This window comes from Schistocerca serialis, chromosome 9, assembly GCF_023864345.2.
Source record: "Schistocerca serialis cubense isolate TAMUIC-IGC-003099 chromosome 9, iqSchSeri2.2, whole genome shotgun sequence".
Classification (NCBI taxonomy): Eukaryota; Metazoa; Arthropoda; class Insecta; order Orthoptera; family Acrididae; genus Schistocerca; species Schistocerca serialis.
Genome location: NC_064646.1, coordinates 377229019 through 377250057, shown reverse-complemented (window position 1 = coordinate 377250057; position 21039 = coordinate 377229019). Strand labels below are relative to the sequence as shown.

Sequence of the window (21039 nt, the reverse complement as noted above, 5' to 3'; positions counted from 1 at the left end):
TCGCTTTATCATTAAGGAGCTGGAAATCAAATTTCAGAATATCTGCAATTTCCATGAATTAAGGTCTTTCCTCTGGTGCCCACCAGTTCCCAAAATTTGATTACAATGTCTTGAAGGCGAAGGATTTCATATTTTCATCTCAAATGTATTTTACTACTACTTCTCCAATAGCTCTAAATAACGGCTGCTGATCATATTCTCTCTTTCTCTTTTTACGCTTAAGTTTTCATTAATTGCAACTTGACTAACATGGTAAATGTAATGTCTTACTTCTTATTCCGAATTTCAGAACAGTGAATGTAAGAGGTATAATTATACATTTCATGTTATAATTTTGGTCCGCATCTCGTGGTCGTGCGGTAGCGTTCTCGCTTCCCACGCCCGGGTTCCCGGGTTCGATTCCCGGCGGGGTCAGGGATTTTCTCTGCCTCGTGATGGCTGGGTGTTGTGTGCTGTCCTTAGGTTAGTTAGGTTTAAGTAGTTCTAAGTTCTAGGGGACTAATGACCATAGATGTTAAGTCCCATGGTGCTCAGAGCCATTTGTACTGTTAGATGTTGCACAGTTGGTTCTCGTTCGTGTATGGGAAAACCGAAATTCCGCCACGCTGCTTCGTTACTCTTGATGTGTCTTCCCATTTGGTACATGAGGATGTCGGCGTTCCTGTTTCTTTGCGCGCTCTCTTTGGCTATTTGAAATACTGCCATGTAACTGCCTTTGTTTATATACTTACAGACGTGATGGATTGCAATATTCTACTTTTATGTGTGTTTGGAACATTTTGAAAAGTAGTGTGTTATGTGATACTCATTTGAACCATTTGAACCATTTGTTATAATTTTGCATAAAGAACATAATTATATGTAAAGATCGGTTTGTTTTGATTTTTCAGGGATATAAGCTAATTTCATTAACCTATGTTCTAAACAAAGCCTTTAATATATAATACAGTTCCACATAAAATAAACTTACATTGTTATAAATTTCCTGTATAAGTCGTCAGAACGTGATACTGTCTGGTGGGTTCTACGTTTTCCCGCGCCTGAACAAGTGAGATTGTACTATCTGATATTCCTCTTCTTCCCCGCCTCCTCTCCAACACTGTCTTATCCATCTCTCATCCGTCAGCTGTTTGGAACGCTCATGAACGTATCATGATTCGTACAAAGGCTATTTCATCTTCCTACTTAGGATGGAACAAGGATGTTACGAAAAGATGCTGAGCACTTGACGGTACTGCAACAACAAAGACACTGCAACAACAAAGACAGGCCGGCCGAAGTGGCCGTGCGGTTAAAGGCGCTGCAGTCTGGAACCGCAAGACCGCTGCGGTCGCAGGTTCGAATCCTGCCTCGGGCATGGATGTTTGTGATGTCCTTAGGTTAGTTAGGTTTAAGTAGTTCTAAGTTCTAGGGGACTAATGACCTCAGCAGTTGAGTCCCATAGTGCTCAGAGCCATTTTTTTGAACAACAAAGACAACAACAGAATTGTAATCTATATCAACTGCGTTGCTATGAAAACATGAAGCGTAGATATGTTTTTCTCTGCACTGATATTGATATCAATTTCTTTCTTTGTTCTGGTAGATAGCAAACGCTGAAAACACATCAGGTTTACCATCCTCACACGTTGTTAACAAAAATTCTCGAGGTAAAAATATAAACTAAATTGGATGATGCTTACTTTGCGTTTGAAACAATCATTACAAAGAAGACCTCATTTAATATGACGGAAAATGGGGTTGGAAGCGGAGAGAGAACTATAAAGATAACTGTCTGTGATCTGCGCGCAGATCTCAGGAGAAAATGGGGAAAGGTGTGCTTTGAATCGCCGTGTGACTTAATAACAGTTTTCTGTTCTATGCTTCCCATAAACAGTCTGCACTTTCCTGGTAACAGGAGCTGTTTTGTGAGGTGGTGTGAAAACTTGTTGGTGGAGGCTAACTGCCGACGATATCACAGCAACGCTTTATGAAGCAAACTTTGCTCCGGTAATTGGCTCAGCTCGCTGTAGCAGAGGACACAGGGTATTAAACGCAATAAGTCAGACTGCAAACAGAGCCCTCATTTGCTGCGTAGAGCGATAAGGTGAGCAACTAAATATGTTATTGCGGGAAAGAGCCTTCACTGAAGCAGCAGGGTGAACTTGGTTCTTCATACCCATGGGCAACACACACACACCGCTATACATAAGACCTCAGAGACTTGAGGAGGCGGCTCCGCTAAAATTATTAGCTAGGTGCGACTAGGACAGCGCAATCAGGACTTCGCGCAAACTTATTTATGAATACAGACAGTTCGCGCCTCCCAGGAATCGAAAATCTCAGCGATTTTTGTCTGTTGTCGTCGTTGATACTGGCAAGATACCAATTACGATAAGTCGAAGACTTTCGAGAATGTCTTAATTTTAAGTTTGAAGTAAAATAACAAATGAAAAATATATACATATATTTCGTCTGATATACTGCAGATTGATAATTTTCTGATTTTGTCCATCACTTGCACGATGAACCCTTGATTTTTGCCAAATTTTATGAGTGTTGGTCAATGTGAAGTACCATAAGGGTTTTGATGAATGAGTAAGCGAGTAGCAACATATGTGACACAAATGGACGTATCTTTCGACTGCAATGACGTAGAAACTTAATTTTTCACTCTCACTACGGAGCCTAGACCTTAGCATGCAACATAAACTCCAATTTGAAACGTGTACCCGTTACTGAGAGAAGGTTATTAACACACGGACGAACAGACAGTCTGACAACAAATAAGAAAAGAAAAAGTTTTTCGTGTGATATAACTGCAGAGTAACACTTTTCGCATTTGTTCCATCATTTGTACCAATGGACCGTAGACCTTAGTCTTTGACACAAATTGCAACTTGATACATGAAGCCGTTAATGAGGAACAAAAACAGATACTCGGACAAGAAACGACAAAAGAAAGCATTTTTTCAGATGACGTAATAATAAGGGACGTTCAAAAAGAAACGTCTGGAATCTCGAATGCGCAGACCGCAGACAGAAGGGTAATATCATGGAGTGTGTAATGAGGTGTGGTTCCGACCACAGTGTGGTAGTTTACAGCCCGTCGCCAGTGGGCACGTGTGCACGTCACGTGACTATACAGAGCTAGCAAAAACATGCATCAATCGTCCAACGCTGCCAGGCGCAGTGCAAACAGTGACATGGAAGCGTCAAAAGAGCAAAGAGGTGTTGTTCGTTTTCTGACACAGGAAGGAGTAGGAGGAACGGACATTCATCGACGAATGTCACAAGTGTATAGCGAACACTGCATGTCCCTTGCAACGGTCAAGGCGTGTCTCAGGCGCTTCAGGAAAGGACGAGAGTCGTTAGCCGATGATACACGGTCTGGAGCACCACACTGCATTACCGATGACATCGTCCAGCTGGTGGATGCACTCGTTATCCAGGATCGCTAAGTTCAGTGAAAGCCATAGCCGCCGGGGTCGGATTGAGCGTCGGAAGTGTTCACACGACTGTACATGCGCAATGCGTGTGCCCAATGCGTGCCCCACAGTCTTCACACCATTGTGTTCCTTGATGTTGTAACCCGTGTGTGTCCTAACAACCGATGATGGCGGCTTTAATTTCGCCGAAACCGGTAATCATGGAATAAAAAAGAATTGCTGTGATCTTGGCTACCAGTTTATTGCGTTACAGACCAGAAAGCATGTCGAATTTCGCACTGTCTTACTCACCTGCAGCGCTATGATCGGGAAGGGAATGCGTTCCTGGAACGAGTGGTGGCTGGAGATGAGAAATGGTGCCATCACTTCGAAACAGAATCAAAACGACAAAGTCTCCAGTGGAAGCATCTCGGGTCACCACCACCAAAGAAAGCCAGGTCCATCCACACGAGCGCAGGGAAGGTTATGCTGACGTTCTTCTTTGACCAAAATGGTCCCCTTGCGATTCAAGTCCTGCAGCATGGGACAACAGTGAACGCCCAGCGCTACTCGCAAACCTTGACCACCCTTCGCCAAGCGATAAAATCAAAACGACCAGGCAGTCTCACCCATGAGGCCATTCTACTGCAAGCCAGTGCAAAGCCTCATACGGCCAACACAATCGTGGCACTCCTGCAGTAATTCAAATTGGAGGTTCTCGGCCACCCTCCATACAGTCCGGACTCCTCTCCCTGTGATTACGACATTTTCGGTCTCCTTAAAAAGGCTCTGAGAAGCCTGACTACGACTTCCAGCTGTAAGTGCGGAACCGTTTAACATCGCAGCCGGGGAATTTTGTGAGAGCCGTTCACCGCCTTATGCCACAGCGGGACAAGTGTCTCAACACCCAGGGTCAATACTTCTAACATACAGGTACTGGTTTTTGTAATTATGCCTCCAGCTCCTTTCATTTTGAACAGCCCTTATACAAACTAACAGACTTAGGAATTTTTTCTTTACTTTTACTGTGAAAGTTTACTGCTTGCCAAATTTCATGATTGTGAATCAACGGGAAGTACCGTACAGGTTTTGGTGAGTGAGTTTGAAAATATCAAAATGTGTGACACAAATGGCCGTATCTATTGACTGCTTTGACTCAGCAGCTTACAGTTGCTCGATCGTCAAGAGACTACAAACCTTTGTATGTCACATACATTTCAACTTGTTACGTGTACCATTTCCTGAGAAAAACGGGGGTCTCAACAGATCGACTGACAGACAGTCACACAATAAATGACAAAACAAAGTTATTTTCGAGTGATAGAATTACAGATTAACAATTTTAGGATTTTTCCTTTAGTTGCACTGTGAAATACTGCTCCTAGTGATCTTTATGATTCTGAATCATCGAGAAATACCCTACAGGTTTTGATAGTGAGTTTGCGAGTATCAAGATATGTGACATAAATTGCCGTATATTTCGATTGCGTTCCCGAAGAAGTTTCAGCTTAAAAATTATTCCATTCCATTTGTGGCAGAGTGGTACAGCAACCAGTTTCGAATTATTACGGAATAAAAACAGCCCTGATTGCGGAATTACTTAATGATGCGTTTCATCCTTTCGAGGATGACGCCCCAAAAGGGTGAAACGTGCCACTGGTATTACATCATTTCGCAACCAAGACTGTTTTTATTCTGGAAACTTTAATATTTTACTCTTAAGAGGAAGCATTGACCTAAGTATGCAACATAAATTTCAACTTGAGATATCTAACCGTTCATGAAAAAGTGAGTTTTTAACAGTGGGTCGAAGAGACAGACGGACAACAAAGTGACACTACAGAGGTTTCGTTTTTACCGATCGGGATACGAACCCTACATCTTTTCAAAGTTTCTATTCGTGAAACGCAACCTGGCGTGCACTAGAGTGAAGGCGTGAGACATGTTGGAAAGAATGGAGAAATCATTGGGTGCATACTGCGGCATTGCTTTAGTTCGCGCCTGCAGACAGGCAAACCAATGAACAGACTTCTAATGCAGGGTACTGTCGTGCCTTTCCCGGGAACACGTGTCAGCGACAATACTTAACTGCACGTAGATATTAACATTTGGTGTGTTACAAACGGTGCTCGTACAGAAACCCCTAAAGTGAGTTAAAATTGTTGAGATATACTGTAACTGTCTCTTTTTAATGTATTTTTCACGCAGCTATGTTCAGAAACTTCAAAAAAGTTGTCGATAGCCCTGTGGTGAGAAGATTTTTAACATTTACTTAGATATAGTAGGGGGACGTTCACTTACTTGAAAGAGATGGCTCTGTGGAAACATAAAACTCCCCGTTATCCGCATTCATAAATAGCTTATTAGGATGATTTGTGCTGGGGATGACAGTTAAAGTATAAGACAAGATAAAAGATTTTCCGTTTCAGGGCGATGCTGCCGCGTATATGCAACGTAGCCCGACTCCGATGCGGGTATACAACCACCAATATGTAGGCAAGGGATTAGTGTGCATTCATCTCTTTAAGCCCGAAACGTGAACTATGGTCACGTTATAACCAAATACGTCCAAACAGGCCGTACGTGCTGCTGTTATCTCTCTGGCTGCCGTAGGGCAAACGCAGGTAGACATCCATCGGAGAATGAAGAAAGAGTACGGGGCAGCATGGCAGTTGGTAACCACCAATGTGGAATGGTACGACAATGGGTGCTGCTGCTTCATGATAACGCACGTCGTCATATCGCAAATTTCGTAATGCAGAAGTTACGCCAACTGAAATAGGAGACACTCTAGCAGCTGCTCGATCTCTCGCGATGCGATTATCACGCGTTTCGGTCGCGTATAAAAGGCGATGTGCAGCAGACAGTTACGTACTTCTCCATATAGCAGGCCACGGGGTTTTACTAAGTGTTCTGAACCTGATCCGTCGGTGGAATGACTGCCTCAATTCTCACAGCCATTTTCATGAATGGCATACCGATTTTGGACTGTGTGGCCTTCAAACGGAAACTTTTTGATCGCCGCTTATAACGGGGACGGGAAGAATCACCAGTCAGAAAGTGTTCCGAAGGATCAGTGAACTAATAGCATCCAGACAAAAGTAATCGTATGAAGACGTCAAGAAGTGATAAATCATGTCATACATCCTTCTAGGAACGACATTAAAATGAAAGAAATTACAAGGAACCCTCGAAGTGGCAAGTTATAAATAATGGAGGAACCATTACCTTTGATGGAGTTAGCATGTAACAGATGGAGATCAGCAGTTTACAGCGTGTATTCTAGAGAACTATACCAGAGAACGAAAATGAAGCAGCATAGGCCATCAGCAAAGTTGTGTCAGTTAACGCTGGAATTACTGGACAGAACGATAGTGGGCAAATCCCGACATCAGGGCGGAGATAGAGTGAGGAGTCACTCCAGTTTCTCGGCTAAACTTCTGTGCAAGCTGTATGTGTACGGGTCAATGGTGTCGCATGTTCGTCTGCTCCAGATATATCTCACAAACCAGAAGATCCATGTGGAGCGCAAAACTGCACGACCGCTGAGTGCTGCATCCGGGAAAGTGTGTCAAAAGAACTAGTTCTTGGGCCTGTCATGTATAAGGCCGACTCATCTAGGACAGATCGCTTGCAGTTGGTGCTGTACGCAGTGACAGGGTGGTCTTCGCCCTCCTCCACGGCCGACTAGAGAGTGGCTATGACGAACTTGTTGCCTGGAACGTCAAGTCTCGGCGCCTTTTGAACGCGACCAAACCGTGTCTACCATTATCTTGCGCCGACGACTTGCAGCGGACCTCCAACGAATCAGCATCGTTTGGATGACAGTTCCTTGGGGCGACACGGCACGTTGTCTAGGAGTCATGTTGGACGAGTGTCTAACGTGGTGACAATGCAACGCAGATATCAGGAAACCGCTTATAGAAGACCAACCACTCCGTTCCCTGCACTCAGTCTAACCTACACAGTGCTTTAACACCTCGGCGTGAAACTACGTAATTCTCTGTATTCGGATACTTCGAGATGATATGGAGTAAAGCCTCTGAAAAGCAAGTGAACGGGCTCTAAGATCTACAGAATCGAAAAATAGCGATACAGATATCGTCCACCAACTCGCTGGCGTTCAATATCTCCGTGACCGCTCCCGAGAGACTGCGCTATCATTATGCAGGGAAACGCATGACCATCAAAATCAGCATCAAGGCGCTCAGACAAATATTATACCTTAGACGCCTACAAGATGGTCGAACCTGGTGCTTGGCAACGCTGAATTGCACCTGTAGTGTTTCGCTTCTTCAGATTAGAGCTTCTCGTAGTAAATGTCTGCTTCTGAAATTAATTTATCTTCTAACCCCGCCGATACAATTGTGATGGACTTGTTTGCCGATGCAATTTTTATTATGCCGGAATCGAAACGTAGCAACATATACTGAATTTTTATTTATTAATACGTAGCGTTTCCTCTGCAAAATACTTATTATTTTCAGAAAGAAATAAAAAATTCTTCCATTCAGTACTTTGCAATACATATAACATCACATAAGTTCTGACATTAATTCCATCTCATCAGTCTTCTTCTCTTTCTTCTGACGTGACACCGTATTGTCACGCTGCGAGGATTTAGTCGGTGGTGCGTTGCGTTAGTTCTACCTTGGACGACCACACACCCATAGCCCATGCAGCTACCTAATATCGTGGTGCTACTGCGATCACCGCAGTACCCTGAAGAGATACGGGTGTACCAAAACACTCATGACATACACAGACAGATAAAAATCCCCACACATTTTCATATTCTTAGTTACTAAATCGCTGTATGTTTTAACACTCGCAACCATAATAAATCTGCTAGGCAGACATACGGCTACGCATCACTCTACTACCGGATATGTAACACCACACACCACACGATAGGAAAAAAAAACTGGATCACTAAGAATATAATCCAAAAGTAAAGGGTAATAAGCAAAATGCAAGCCTTAAACTAGATCTATAAACAGGTATGAAGAAAATTGACAACAAAGATCCGTTGTCGATTCCGACATCAGTCCATCACCGCGGCCTTGCTACTGACATACACTGACGAGCCAAAACATTACGACCACTGCCCACCACGAGGTTGGATGCCGCCTGGTGGCCGTCTCCACAAACGCCGAGGTGAACGTCGGCTCGGAACGTGCAGCGCGCCACGGACGCAAGCTACTGGGAGCAGTATTTTGCTATAGGAGACATTCTCCTGCGCTTGCATCGGATCTGTAGTGGTAATCGAAGATGGCCTGACGACTGCGAACCACCTACATCCCTCCAACCTTGATGTCTTCCCCGGCGACTATGTCGTCTTTCGGCAGTATAACTGTCCGTGTATCGGAACCAGAACCGTACTATAGTGGTTTGAGGAGCATTATGGTCAACTTATGTTGATGTCTCGGCGATCAAACTCGACTGACATACACTACTGGCTATTAAAATTGCTACACCAAGAAGAAATGCAGATGACAAACGGGTATTCATTGGACAAATATATTATACTAGAACAGACATGTGATTATATTTTCACGCAATTTGGGTATATAGATCCTGAGAAATCAGCACCCGGAACAACCACCTCTAGCCGTAATAACGGCCTTGATACGCCTGGGCATTGAGTCAAACAGAGCTTGGATGGCGTGTACAGGTACACCTGCCCACGCAGCTTCAACACGATACCACAGTTCATCAAGAGTAGTGACTGGCGTATTGTGACGAGCCAGTTGCTCGGCCACCATTGACCAGACGTTTTCAATTAGTGAGAGATCTGGAGAATGTGCTGGCCAGAGCAGGAGTCGAACCTTTTTTTGTATCCAGAAAGAGCCGTACAGGACCTGCAACATGCGGTCGTGCATTATCCTGCTGAAATGTAGGGTTTCGCAGGGATCGAATGAAGGGTAGAGCCACGGGTGTAACACATCTGAAATGTAATGTCCAAAGTGCCGTCATTGCGAACAAGAGGTGACCGAGACGTGTATCACACCGGGTGATGCGCCAGTATGGCGATGACGAATACACGCTTCCAATGTGCGTTCACCGCGATGTCACCAGACATGGATGCCACCATCATGATGCTATAAATGATGTTTTGCCATTCATGCACTCAGGTTCGTCGTTGAGTACAGCATCGCAGGTATTCCTGTCTGTGATGCATCGTCAAGGGTAACCGCAGCCATGGTCTCCGAGCTGATAGCCCATGCTGCTGCAAACGTCGTCGAACTGTTCGTGCAGATGGTTGTTGTCTTGGAAACGTCCCCATCTGTTGACTCAGGGGTCGAGATGTGGCTGCACGATCCGTTGTTTCAGCCATGCGGGTGCCTGTCATCTCGTTGGATCTCGACCAAGGCGAGCAGCAGTGTCGTGATACGATAAACCGCAATCGCGAGAGGCTACAATCCGACCTTTATCAAAGTCGGAAACGTGATGGTACGCATTTCTCCTCCTGACACGAGGCATCACAACAACGTTTCACCAGGCAACGCCGGTCAACTGCTGTTTGTGTATGAGAAATCGGTTGGAAACTTTCCTCATGGCAGCACGTTGTAGATGTCGCCACCGGCGCCAACCTTGTGTGAATGCTCTGAAAAGCTAATCATTTGCATATCACAGCATCTCCTTCCTGTCGGTTGAATGTCGCGTCTGTAGCACGTCATATTCGTGGTGTAGTAATTTTAATGGCCAGTAGTGTAAATGTTATGGAACCGATCTAGGTCACTGTCTGGCACAACCATCGCTTTGGCAAAGCAGCCGCCCGTTATTTAAGCGAATTACATGACCTGCGCGTTGACATCTTATACCACATACCTCCGAAAACTACCAACAAACCGTCGCGTCCCTTATACTTAGTGTCAATGACTTATTTCGTTCCAAAGACGGACAGACAAGCTATAATACTGGTGGGCATGATGTTTTGGCTAATCAGTGTATTTGTCACGTCCGCCACGAGAGTACGATAGCTCTCCCAAGATCTTTTCATCCAGACGAAAGATTTGTAATGAAGAAGAGTCTATTGCTATTCTATTATCATGTTTTAAGCCTGATTATGGCACGCTGTACACTCATTGTCACTGGAATGGCAGTAGGAGAACTGGAAATGCATAACTTGTTTCGGCCTTCGCATTTACTTTGTCTTGGCTTTCCCGGGTGACCTCTACCATACGCTAAAGTTGTCGTTTACATGAGTGCACTCTCATCTTTACCCCTTCCACTGTATCCCCTAGCGGATCTGCATCGTCGGCATAGCAGTTCCCTAGGGCGATACTGCACGTTATCTCGGAATCTCGGCATCACGTTTGGCAAGTATCTAATGCGGCGACATCGCTTCGAGGAAATCAGGAGAAAGGTACTCTATACCAGATTTCTCTCTGTGTTACATACATTCGTAAACAGTCATCTGTCTACTTGTCTGAAGCATCTCCGTGTGGAGTGGTTCAAATGGCTCTGAGCACTATGGGACTTAACTTCCGAGGTCATCAGTCCCCTAGACTTAGAATTACTTAAACCTAACTAACCTAAGGATATCACACACATCCATGTTCGAGGCAGGATTCGAATCTGCGACCGTAGAGGTCGCGCGATTCCAGACTGTAGCGCCTAAATCCGCTCGGCCACCCCGGCAGGCCCTTTGTGGAGTGATGCTGGCGTTGATTGGTATGATGTTCTCCATTGGTATAGTCACTATACGTCGAATAAGTGGAGGAGATATCCAGATCAACAACCGCTGAACTAGTTACCATATATCGGTTTATTGATTGTCGACGGCTCCGAAAACCACACATCTCTCTCGTCGCGCAAAGCAACCACCCCCGAGTCCTTGCATAAATTCCCCAACTATAGTCTCTCAATATACAATCGATGGTGTTTCGCCCTGGCGCATCCGTTTTCCTCGAGGGCGTAATGAAACGAGAAAGGGCGATGGGGGTCGTTGAAACAGAATAGAGCCGTTGTGGAGGGGACTCTGAGGGCAAGTTTTGTGTTTCTGTATTAAGGACTGCTCTTTCAGTGGCTAACAGACAAAAACGATCAAAAATTGGATTTCCTAGCACTCAAACAATAATACAAGGTGGATAGTCCTATATCACTTATTAAAATGATATTTAAAGTACAGTCTAGTTTAGAAATGAGACCAGAACATCATATAGACGAGGCTCGTTCAATAGGTGATTACCCTCAGTTTTTTAAAAAGCCATTAATACACATACAGAAACGTTCTTTTTGGTGCTTCACATTTGACGTTTGTTCTGTTGGTCGGTGAAGTTTCGAACCATTCTGGCAGATGGCGGATACGTAGTACAGCGTCAAAATGGCGCCTACATACGGCTTAAGATACAAGCAGCGTGCTGTTATTGAATTCTTGTGTGCAGAAAAGCAAACCATGGTCAACATCCATACACGTTTGTGTGCAGTGTATAGCAATGCTGCAGTTGACAGGAGTACGATTGGGCGATGGGTAAAGAAAGTTATAGGCTCAGAAAATCCAGAAACAGAGCTCCATGATCAGAACGCTTAGGACGTCCTGTCACAGCGACTTTTTCAGACATGCTGAATGGTGCGGATGCCATTATTCGTGCCGATTGGCGCATCACAACTCGACAATTGGCTCTATAGTTGTCGGTCAGCATTGGAAGTGTATCTGAAATGATCCTAAAATGTAAATTTTCACGGCTGGAAATATCATGTCCATTATAATTATCCGGGCTGTTATGCCGTGGTCGGTTGATGAATTCTGTGGTGATTCCCAACGTTTCGTCTCCGACTGCGGGAGACATCTTCAAGGGGGTCCGTAGCTTGATGGAAGGTCCAACACACACACTGGCTCGCTACTGACAGCAAGCTACACCGCGATGCAGTAGCGAGCCAGTGTGTGTGTTGGACCTTCCATCAAGCTACGGACCCCCTTGAAGATGTCTCCCGCAGTCGGAGACGAAACGTTGGGAATCACCACAGAATTCATCAACCGACCACGGCATAACAGCCCGGATAATTATAATGGACATGGTCTGAAATGATCAACACTCTCGGTAATTCAAAGAGGTGTGATACGTGATTCCTTAATCCTACCACACTTACACACCATATCCTAAATACCATACAAGAGGAAGCGTGATTGAATCATGGTTGGTAGTCACAATTTATAATTAAGACTGTTTATTGACATTACCCCTGTTAAAAAAAAATACAAATTGTGTACGAGTCACTAAATAAAGCTTTGCAAATATACAGTTAAAAACCCAACGTACTCAATACTTTAACAAACAGTCACAAATTAAGAAAAAAGGGTTACAAAGAAACGTGAGAACTTCGAACTCCCATGTAGGACTTCCCTCAAAATAGATATAATGAAAACAATTACAGGTAAAGGGTGACTTAATAACACTTGAAAACTAGTGCCAAGCTAAGATACCATTACATAATATGATAAAACCATTCCAATAGAAAAAAACTACAACAGAAACACTGAACTTAAAAAAAATTAATGTTCACGTGCACAGACGTGTCAAGTAAAAACTACTAGAAAAAGCTGCAGAAGGAACTCAGCAGCTGCTATGCAGTTTAAGGTTTAACCAGCTGCCAGTCCCTAATATTTAAGGAAACAAGTTCATATACAAACAGGTTACATACAATATATATATCTACCAGCTTAACCTGCCTTGACGGAAAGGAAGATAAACACTAAACTTTGGAAGGCGATATGTGAACAACTCTGGTAGTGGCCAGGTTCTTAAACACGGCCAGGCCTAGATCTCGGATGACATCTCACTCCTCGCCAAGGCGCTGGCACAACCAAAAGTTTCACCACAATAATAAAGTTTAATGCTTGTCGGCGAACAAACAATAGCGTCGACTTACTCCATATCAGGTACACAATACGAGGGAGCGGGTTCCACAGCTTCATCGCTTCCCTTCAAACTTTGTTCCCAGCGAAGTCACAGAACTTGTATCTCATAGCTGCTCATGTTGGCAAAACGCCCAACCAATTTCACGCCACAGCGTGTAACGGTCACCACTCTTGTTCGGCAGCCGTTGACACTCGTCTTCCCGCAAATGTCAGGATAACTCCAGTTACCTGTCGAAGGCTAACAACGAACTCGCTTCGCCTGCCAAGCCGCAAGATAAGACACGCAAAAAGCAAAGATAGCTTATCTCAGCCACAATCGATCTCAACGATACTTCAACAAAATAAGACTGGCGCCAGCTCGCCACGGCTCAAGGTGCTCACGATGGGTTCCACGAATGCTTACAGCGTTTCCCAAGATTCAGAGGAAGGCCATTTCATCTGAATTGTTGGAGCTTGAAGAATCTCTACGGGAAACACACTTTGAAGACGACAAGTGTCAGTCAAGCAGTGAAAGCATGGTACGCATACAGGACAAGAGCTTTTACCAGGAGGGAATGAATGCTATTCCACAAGGTTAGCGTACGGCCATTCAAAGTGATGGAGACTACGTAGGAAAATAGGACAAGTACAAAACATGTTGATGTATATTTTCACCAAATTCTGACTATTAATAGTAAATATGTACTGAGAAAATAATATGGGGCATTATTTCTTGAACACCCCTCGTGTATACGGTGTTGAGCGAAAAGATTGTGATCACGGCCCACCGCATGACGAATGCCTTCTGGTGGCAAAGCGGTAAAGAAATTGTATGAGCAGAGCAGAGAGGAATTTGGATCATTCTAGCGGCGATAGGGGCTTAAATTCAGAAATTCTCTGACATAATCGGCTTTCTACATCTACATCTACACTTATACTCCGCAAGCCACCCAACGGTGTGTCCTCGGGAGGTATAAGTAGGAGGAAGCAATATATTCGATACCTCATCCAGAAATGCACTCTCTAGAAACCTGGACAGCAAGCTACACCGCGATGCAGAGCGCCTCTCTTGAAGAGTCTGCCACTTGAGTTCGCTAAACATCTCCGTAACGCTATCACGCGTACCAAATAATCCTGTGACGAAACGCGCCACTCTTCTTTGGATTTTCTCCTCTATCAACCCGACCTGTTACGGATCCCACACTGATGAGCAATACACAAGTATAGGCCGAACGAGTGTTTTGTGAGCCACCTCCTTTGTTGATGGACTACATTTTCTAAGGACTCTCCCAATGAATCTCAACTTGGCACCCGCCTTACCAACAATTAATTTTATATGATCATTCCACTTCAAATCGTTCCGTACGCATACTCCCAGATATTTTACAGAAGTAACTGCTACTAGTGTTTGTTTCGCTATCATATAATCATACAATAAAGGATATTTCTTTCTATGTATTCGCAATACATTACATTTGTCTCTGTTTAGGGTCAGTTGCCACTCCCTGCACCAAGTGCCTATCCGCTGCAGATCTTCCTGCGTTTCGCTGCAATTTTCTAATGCTGCAACTTCTCTGTATACTGCAGCATCTTCCGCGAAAAGCCGCATGGAACCTCCGACACTATCTACTAGGTCATTTATATATATATTGTGAAGAGCAATGGTCCCATAACACTCCCCTGTGGTACGTCAGAGGTTACTTTAACGTCTGTAGACGTCTCTCCATTGATCCGCCCACACAGTTGGTCTGATACTCCGTAGGCTCTTACTTTGTTTATCAGGCGACAGTGCGGAACTGTATTGAACGCCTTCCGGAAGTCAAGGAAAATGGCATCTACCTGGGAGCCTGTATCTAATATTTTCTGGGTCTCATGAACAAGTAAAGCGAGTTGGGTCTCACACGACTGCTGTTTCCGGAATCCATGTTGATTCCTACAGAGTAGATTCTGGGTTTCTAGAAATGACATGATACGCGAGCAAAAAACATGTTCTAAAATTCTACAACAGATCGATGTCAGAGATATAGGCCTATAGTTTTGCGCATCTGATCGACGACCATTCCTGAAAACTGGGACTACCTGTCCTCTTTTCCAATCATTTGTAACCTTCCGTTCCTCTAGAGACTTGCGGTACACGTCTGTTAGAAGGGGGGCAAGTTATTTCACGTACTATATGTAGAATCAAATTGGTATCCCGTCAGGTCCAGTGGACTTTCCTCTGTTGAGTGATTTCAGTTTCTTTTCTATTCCTTGGACACTTATTTCGATGTCAGCCATTTTTTCGTTTGTGCGATGATTTAGAGAAGAAACTGCAGTGCGGTCTTCGTCTGTGAAACAGCTTTGGAAAAAGGTGTTTAGTATTTCAGCTTTACGCGTGTCATCCTCTGTTTCAATGCCATCATCATCCCGGAGTGTCTGGATATGGTGTTTCTATCCACTTGCTGATTTAACGTAAGACCAGAACTTCCTACGATTTTCTGTCAAGTCGGTACATAGAATTTTACTTTCGAATTCACTGAACGCTTCACGCATAGCCCTCCTTACGTTAACTTTGACTTCGTTTAGCTTCCGTTTGTCTGTTTTGGCTGCGTTTAAACTTGGAGTGAAGCTCTCTTTGCTTTCGCAGTAGTTTCCTAACTTTGTTGTCGAACCTCGGTGGGTTTTTCCCGTCCCTCACAGTTTTAGCCGGCACGTACCTGTCTAAAACGCATTTTACGATTGCCTTGAATTTTTCCATAAATACTCAACGTTGTCAGTGTCGGAACAGAAATTTTCGTTTTGATCCGTTAGGTAATCTGAAATCTGCCTCCTATTACTCTTGCTAAACAGATAAACCTTCCTCCCTTTTTTATATTCCTATTAACTTCCATATTCAGGGATGCTGCAACCCCCTTATGATCAAAGGCTACATTGATATGGCTTGTCGCCTGGTAATGTGCATCTCGGAAACAGCAACGCTGATCGGCTGTTCTCGTGCTATTGTCGTGAGTGGTCGAAGGACCGTTGAAACACAACTAGACGACAAGGTGTTAGACGCACACACACATCATCACTGAAGATCGATGTCGAAGGCTTGCCTTCTCTGTAAAGCGCGATAGGCGGCAGTGAGTGGTAGGTCTGGAGACAGAATAGAATGTAGAGAAAGGCTGTATCAGAGTACAGCGCTCTGCTCATTTTTTTCAACATCGGTCTCTGCAACAGATGATCCGCAACTGTTCCCATGTTCACCAAACGATATTGTCAGTTACAATCGCAGTGAGCACGGACCATCGAAACAGGACGGTCGATTACTAGAACAGCGTCGCCTCATCGAATGAATTACATTTCTTCTTATACCAGGTGGACGATCGCGTCGAAATACGCCGTTATCAAGCTGAATAGCATCTCGAGACATGCACCGCACAGTATGATGTACCTGGAAGAAAACGATTTATTGACATAGTCATCACGGTTTCAGAAAATATCGTTCTTGTGAATCACAACTATCTCTTTATACTCATGAAGTAATAAGTGCTATCGACAGGGGATGTCAAATTGATCGCATATTTTTAGACTTCCAGAAGGCTTTCGTCATCGTTCCTCACAAGCGTTTTCTAACCAAACTGCGTGCCTAGGGAGTATCGCCTCAGTTGTGCAACTGGATTCGCGATTTCCTGTCAGAAAGGTCACAGTTCGTAGTAATGGAGTAAAACAAAAGTAACATCCAGAGTTCCCCAATGAAGTGTCATAGGCACTCTATTGTTCCTGATCTATATTAACGACATAGGAGACAATCTGAGTAGCCATCTTAGATTGTTTGCAGATTATGCTGTCATTTAACGTCTTGAAAAGTGATCAGATGATCAAAACGATTTGCAAAATGATTTAGACAACATATCTGTATGGTGCGAAAAGTGGCAATTGACCCTAAATGAAGAAATGTGTGAAGTTATTCACGTGAGTACTAAAAGAAATCAGCTAAATTTCGATTACGCGATAAGTCACAAAAATCTGAAGGCTGCAAATTCAACTAAATACTTAGGGATTACAATTACAAATAACATAAATAGGAACGATCCCATAGATAATATTGTGGATAGAGCAAACCAAGGACTGCGATTGATTGGCAGAACACTTAGAAGGTGCAACAGATCTACTAAAGAGACTGCTTACACCACGCTTTACCGCCCTATTCTGAAGTATTGCTGTGCTGTGTTATGGGATCCGCATCAGGTGGGACTGACGGATGACACCGAAAAAGTACAAAGAAGGGCAGCTCGTTTCGTATTATCGCGAAATAGGGGAGATAGTGTCATGGACATGATACGTGAATTGGAGTGGCAATCACTAAAACAAAGGCCTTCTTCGTTGCGACGGAATCTTATCACGAAATTTCAGGCACCAGTTTTCTCCACCGATTGCAAAAACATTGTGTTGGCACCCACCTACATAGGGAGAAATGACCATTACGATAAAATAAGAGACATCAGGGCTCGCACGGAAAAATTTATGTGCTCGTTTTTCCCACATGCCGCTCGAGAGTGGAACGGTAGAGAGAGAGCTTGAATGTGGTTCATTGAACCCTTTGCCAGGCACTTTATTGTGAATAGCAGAGTAATTACGTAGATGTAGATGTACCAGTGACCTAGGACTGTGGCGGGAGCAGCATTACGCAATGAGAGTTATTCACTCGCACATTCATCAGGTCTGTGGTTGTAATCGGAGGCAGCAGAAAAGCTGTGGATTACGTGATCGTTATCGTTGACCCGTCTGCATCGGGTAAAGTTTGATGTGTCTCGCAATGACGATGGTACTTACCATCGAGGTAACCGTCCGTGTCACAAGGCAAGAACCGACCTACAGCGGTTGGTGTAGAATAAATTCGCCCTATCTTGTGTGTCGAACTTATTACGCGGTTGGTCATAATGTTCTGGTTTTTATTGTAAGAGGAACTATGATTACTGCTTGCCATTTTGCGTTATGCAATTTACCAAGCGAATCGGTAACTAGTAGCACAGTATTTGGCAGTGCACTTACTGTCCGCCGTGTTGACAGGTACGTGAATCCCGCGTCGATGGTGTCGCGGTGCGGCAGCACGCCGGGCACGTCTGCAGCGAACGGACGGGGCGCCGGGGGCGGCGCTGGAGGCGCTGCTGGGGGCGGTGCTGGCGGCGGCGGCGGGCTGCAGTACGCGGCGTCGACACGCGCCCGCAAGGGCAAGGACGACCGGCGCATGCGGCGCACCAACGCGCTGCTCTACTCCATCGCGCTCATCTTCTGCGTCAGCTGGCTGCCGCTCAACATCTTCAACCTCGTCGTGAGTACCACTGCCGCCTCACCTCTCACCTGCTGGCGTCTATACTCATCTCCCGGGTTTTCCCAGCGTCGCTGATTAGGTGTGTGTCCTTCAAGGTGTTGAGCCGAGCTGTCCATTCCATCTTTCTGTACGATATTTTGGCAACCGACCCAGTCGTCTTCTTCAGATGCAGTGATACGCATTATAATGTGTAATACATTGGACGGCGTAGCCAAGGGAGGGAGTCGAGCTCGACTCCAAGTTTCAGCAAATGAGTAACAAAACCTCACAAAGACGAGTGCGTGGGTAGTAAAATTTCGTACAGAAAAATACTGTACAAAAAATGAACAACTCGGCTCAGTACTCGAAAGGATAGATATTATTAGACCTAAAATATGGGAGGATGGATGGTTAAACGTCGTTTGATTACAGTCGAGTGCAAGCTTGAACTCAAAAAGGCAACCTTTGTGTCAAATATGTCTCCTGTTACCCTGTCCCTTCATCCAGAATAGTTCACAATCACATTGACGGAAAGTGTTATACCATGAAGAAGAAGATTTAAAAAAAGTTATTGAGAACATATTCTAACCATTTAAAATACTTGTATAAGGGTGAAAAATTTGTAATGAAAAGGTGCCTTAACTATTTACAATAATTCTTTATAAACAATAGTTTGCATTTTGTTATCGGGGGTATATATGTACAAATTTTTCGAATTTCCTGCTCGAGAGCAATCTATGTATAATTGAGTGTGAGAGAAGCAGGAGCCTTTGAGGTTGATGTCACAATATTTTAAAGTTTGTCATTGCACTTTGTTAATATTAAAACTGTAGGCAAATTTGATTGAAAATTGCAGTCTTGAACATTGGAATGGCAGTTCAGTAGAGATAATTGGTATTCTGTGGACAAATAAATAGTGGGTAACCTTTATATTCCAGTCATAAGTTCAGCTTCGATGATGTTATTCGATAGCTACTTGACGATCATCCTTGTTCCATTTCATAGTTTTGGTAAGTTCATATTTCTGGATAGTATGATCGGAGATCCAATTTTGATTCGAGGGCAGCGTAACGGCATTCCTTGTACTTGCAAAGAGTTTAGAAATTCTGTAGTGCAGTTCACACTTTCTTCAACGTTTACCATCGTGTCGATCGATTTATATATTCTGTCATCACAGGGAATTTTCTTTCCACTATTAAAGCTGATGTCGTCTACAATATTGTTTGTAGTTGCCAAAACTAGCCACTCAAATAGCCAGTTCGGAGTAGTATACTCGTGAACATGGTTTGGAAAAAATTTGGTCAATGAGTTCGTTTTCAGCAGCTGCTACGTTACTGAAATGACTGTTGAGTTTAATGAGGCCGGTGTTCTGGGCAGTAGGATATGTATCTTCGCCTGTTTGTAAATACTGTTGAGCAAAATGTGTTGTTATTTCGCCTTTCGATAGTTCACCTTACATATTTTTTGTTAGTCGCAGTTTTTGTATGCGTGGCCAGAGATGTGACTTTTTAAAGCACGTATTAGTCTCGCCTGCTGGTGATGTCTTGGAAATAACTGGAAGTGTTTGTCGAAAATCTTATGAGAGTATGAGTAGAACTCCTTACACCATATCAGAGCATCCTCCCAAGTATTGTAATATTCTGTCCATGTCTTCGAGGGATTTTTTATGTGCCATGGTGCATTCATTGTAGACGATAATTTTAGTTTGTTTTACAGGTTCACTCCGTCCAGATGGTCTTCAGATTATCAGGAATTGTTCCTCGGCTATATCGAACGGTAGTTGTAAGGCGGAATGAGCAGTTCATCCTCCTTCTATAAGTCTGACTGCAATGTCGTATGACGCCAGTGCTCGAGCGATGTGTTGTTTAGCATGTACTTCCGCCATCAGCAGATATCTTAGAAATATTTTAGCGGTGCCGCCTGTTGCGTCCAAGTAAATAATTCCGCCATTGTTATTGTCGATTAGGCCCATGATAACGTTGTAAATTTCCTTTTGATTGTCACTGAGGAGTGGTTTGTTGTGAGCAATGTACTGAAGTTGTTCGTTGATTGTGTAGCTTTTTCCCTTTCTAATTTCGAATTTTAGCATACTGATAGCATCTTTTCGTGTTGTTTGTGTCCCAAGGTGTACTAAGTTCTGCTTCGTCAAGGTGAATAATTTTTCATTACGATGTCGTCGTTGAACTCGATGGTCAGTTCAGGATGACAGTGTGTCATCACTCATACTCTCTTTGAAGGAATCCGTAGCTCTTTTGGATTCGATAGCTTACATGTTGTTAGAATCATGGCGAACGAGTCTCACATTTGTTTAGCTGAGGCTGTGAGTAAAGGTTCCTGTAGCGTCAGCTGCCACTGCTTGTCATTTTCCAGTAGTCATAAAAGCTGGCATGCTTATCTGTACGTCTGGAATAGGTATCAGTCAACGGTCTTGAGGTCTGTGATACTTGTTCGTCCCCGTATTTCGTGTAGCACATCCAGAGATAGAAACATTCGGGGTTGTTCTGATGTACGAG

The 21039-nt window shown here is 44.0% G+C and overlaps 1 protein-coding gene across 1 annotated transcript in view; it reads left to right on the top strand.

Moving 5' to 3' along the window:
* Window positions 1–21039, top strand: part of LOC126419621 (neuropeptide F receptor-like) — a 91643-nt gene that overhangs the window by 59764 nt on the left and 10840 nt on the right. Inside the window, exon 4 of the mRNA XM_050086808.1 lies at window positions 18286–18547. Coding sequence (XP_049942765.1) covers window positions 18286–18547 — 262 coding nt within the window. The remainder of the gene's footprint in view (window positions 1–18285; window positions 18548–21039) is intronic.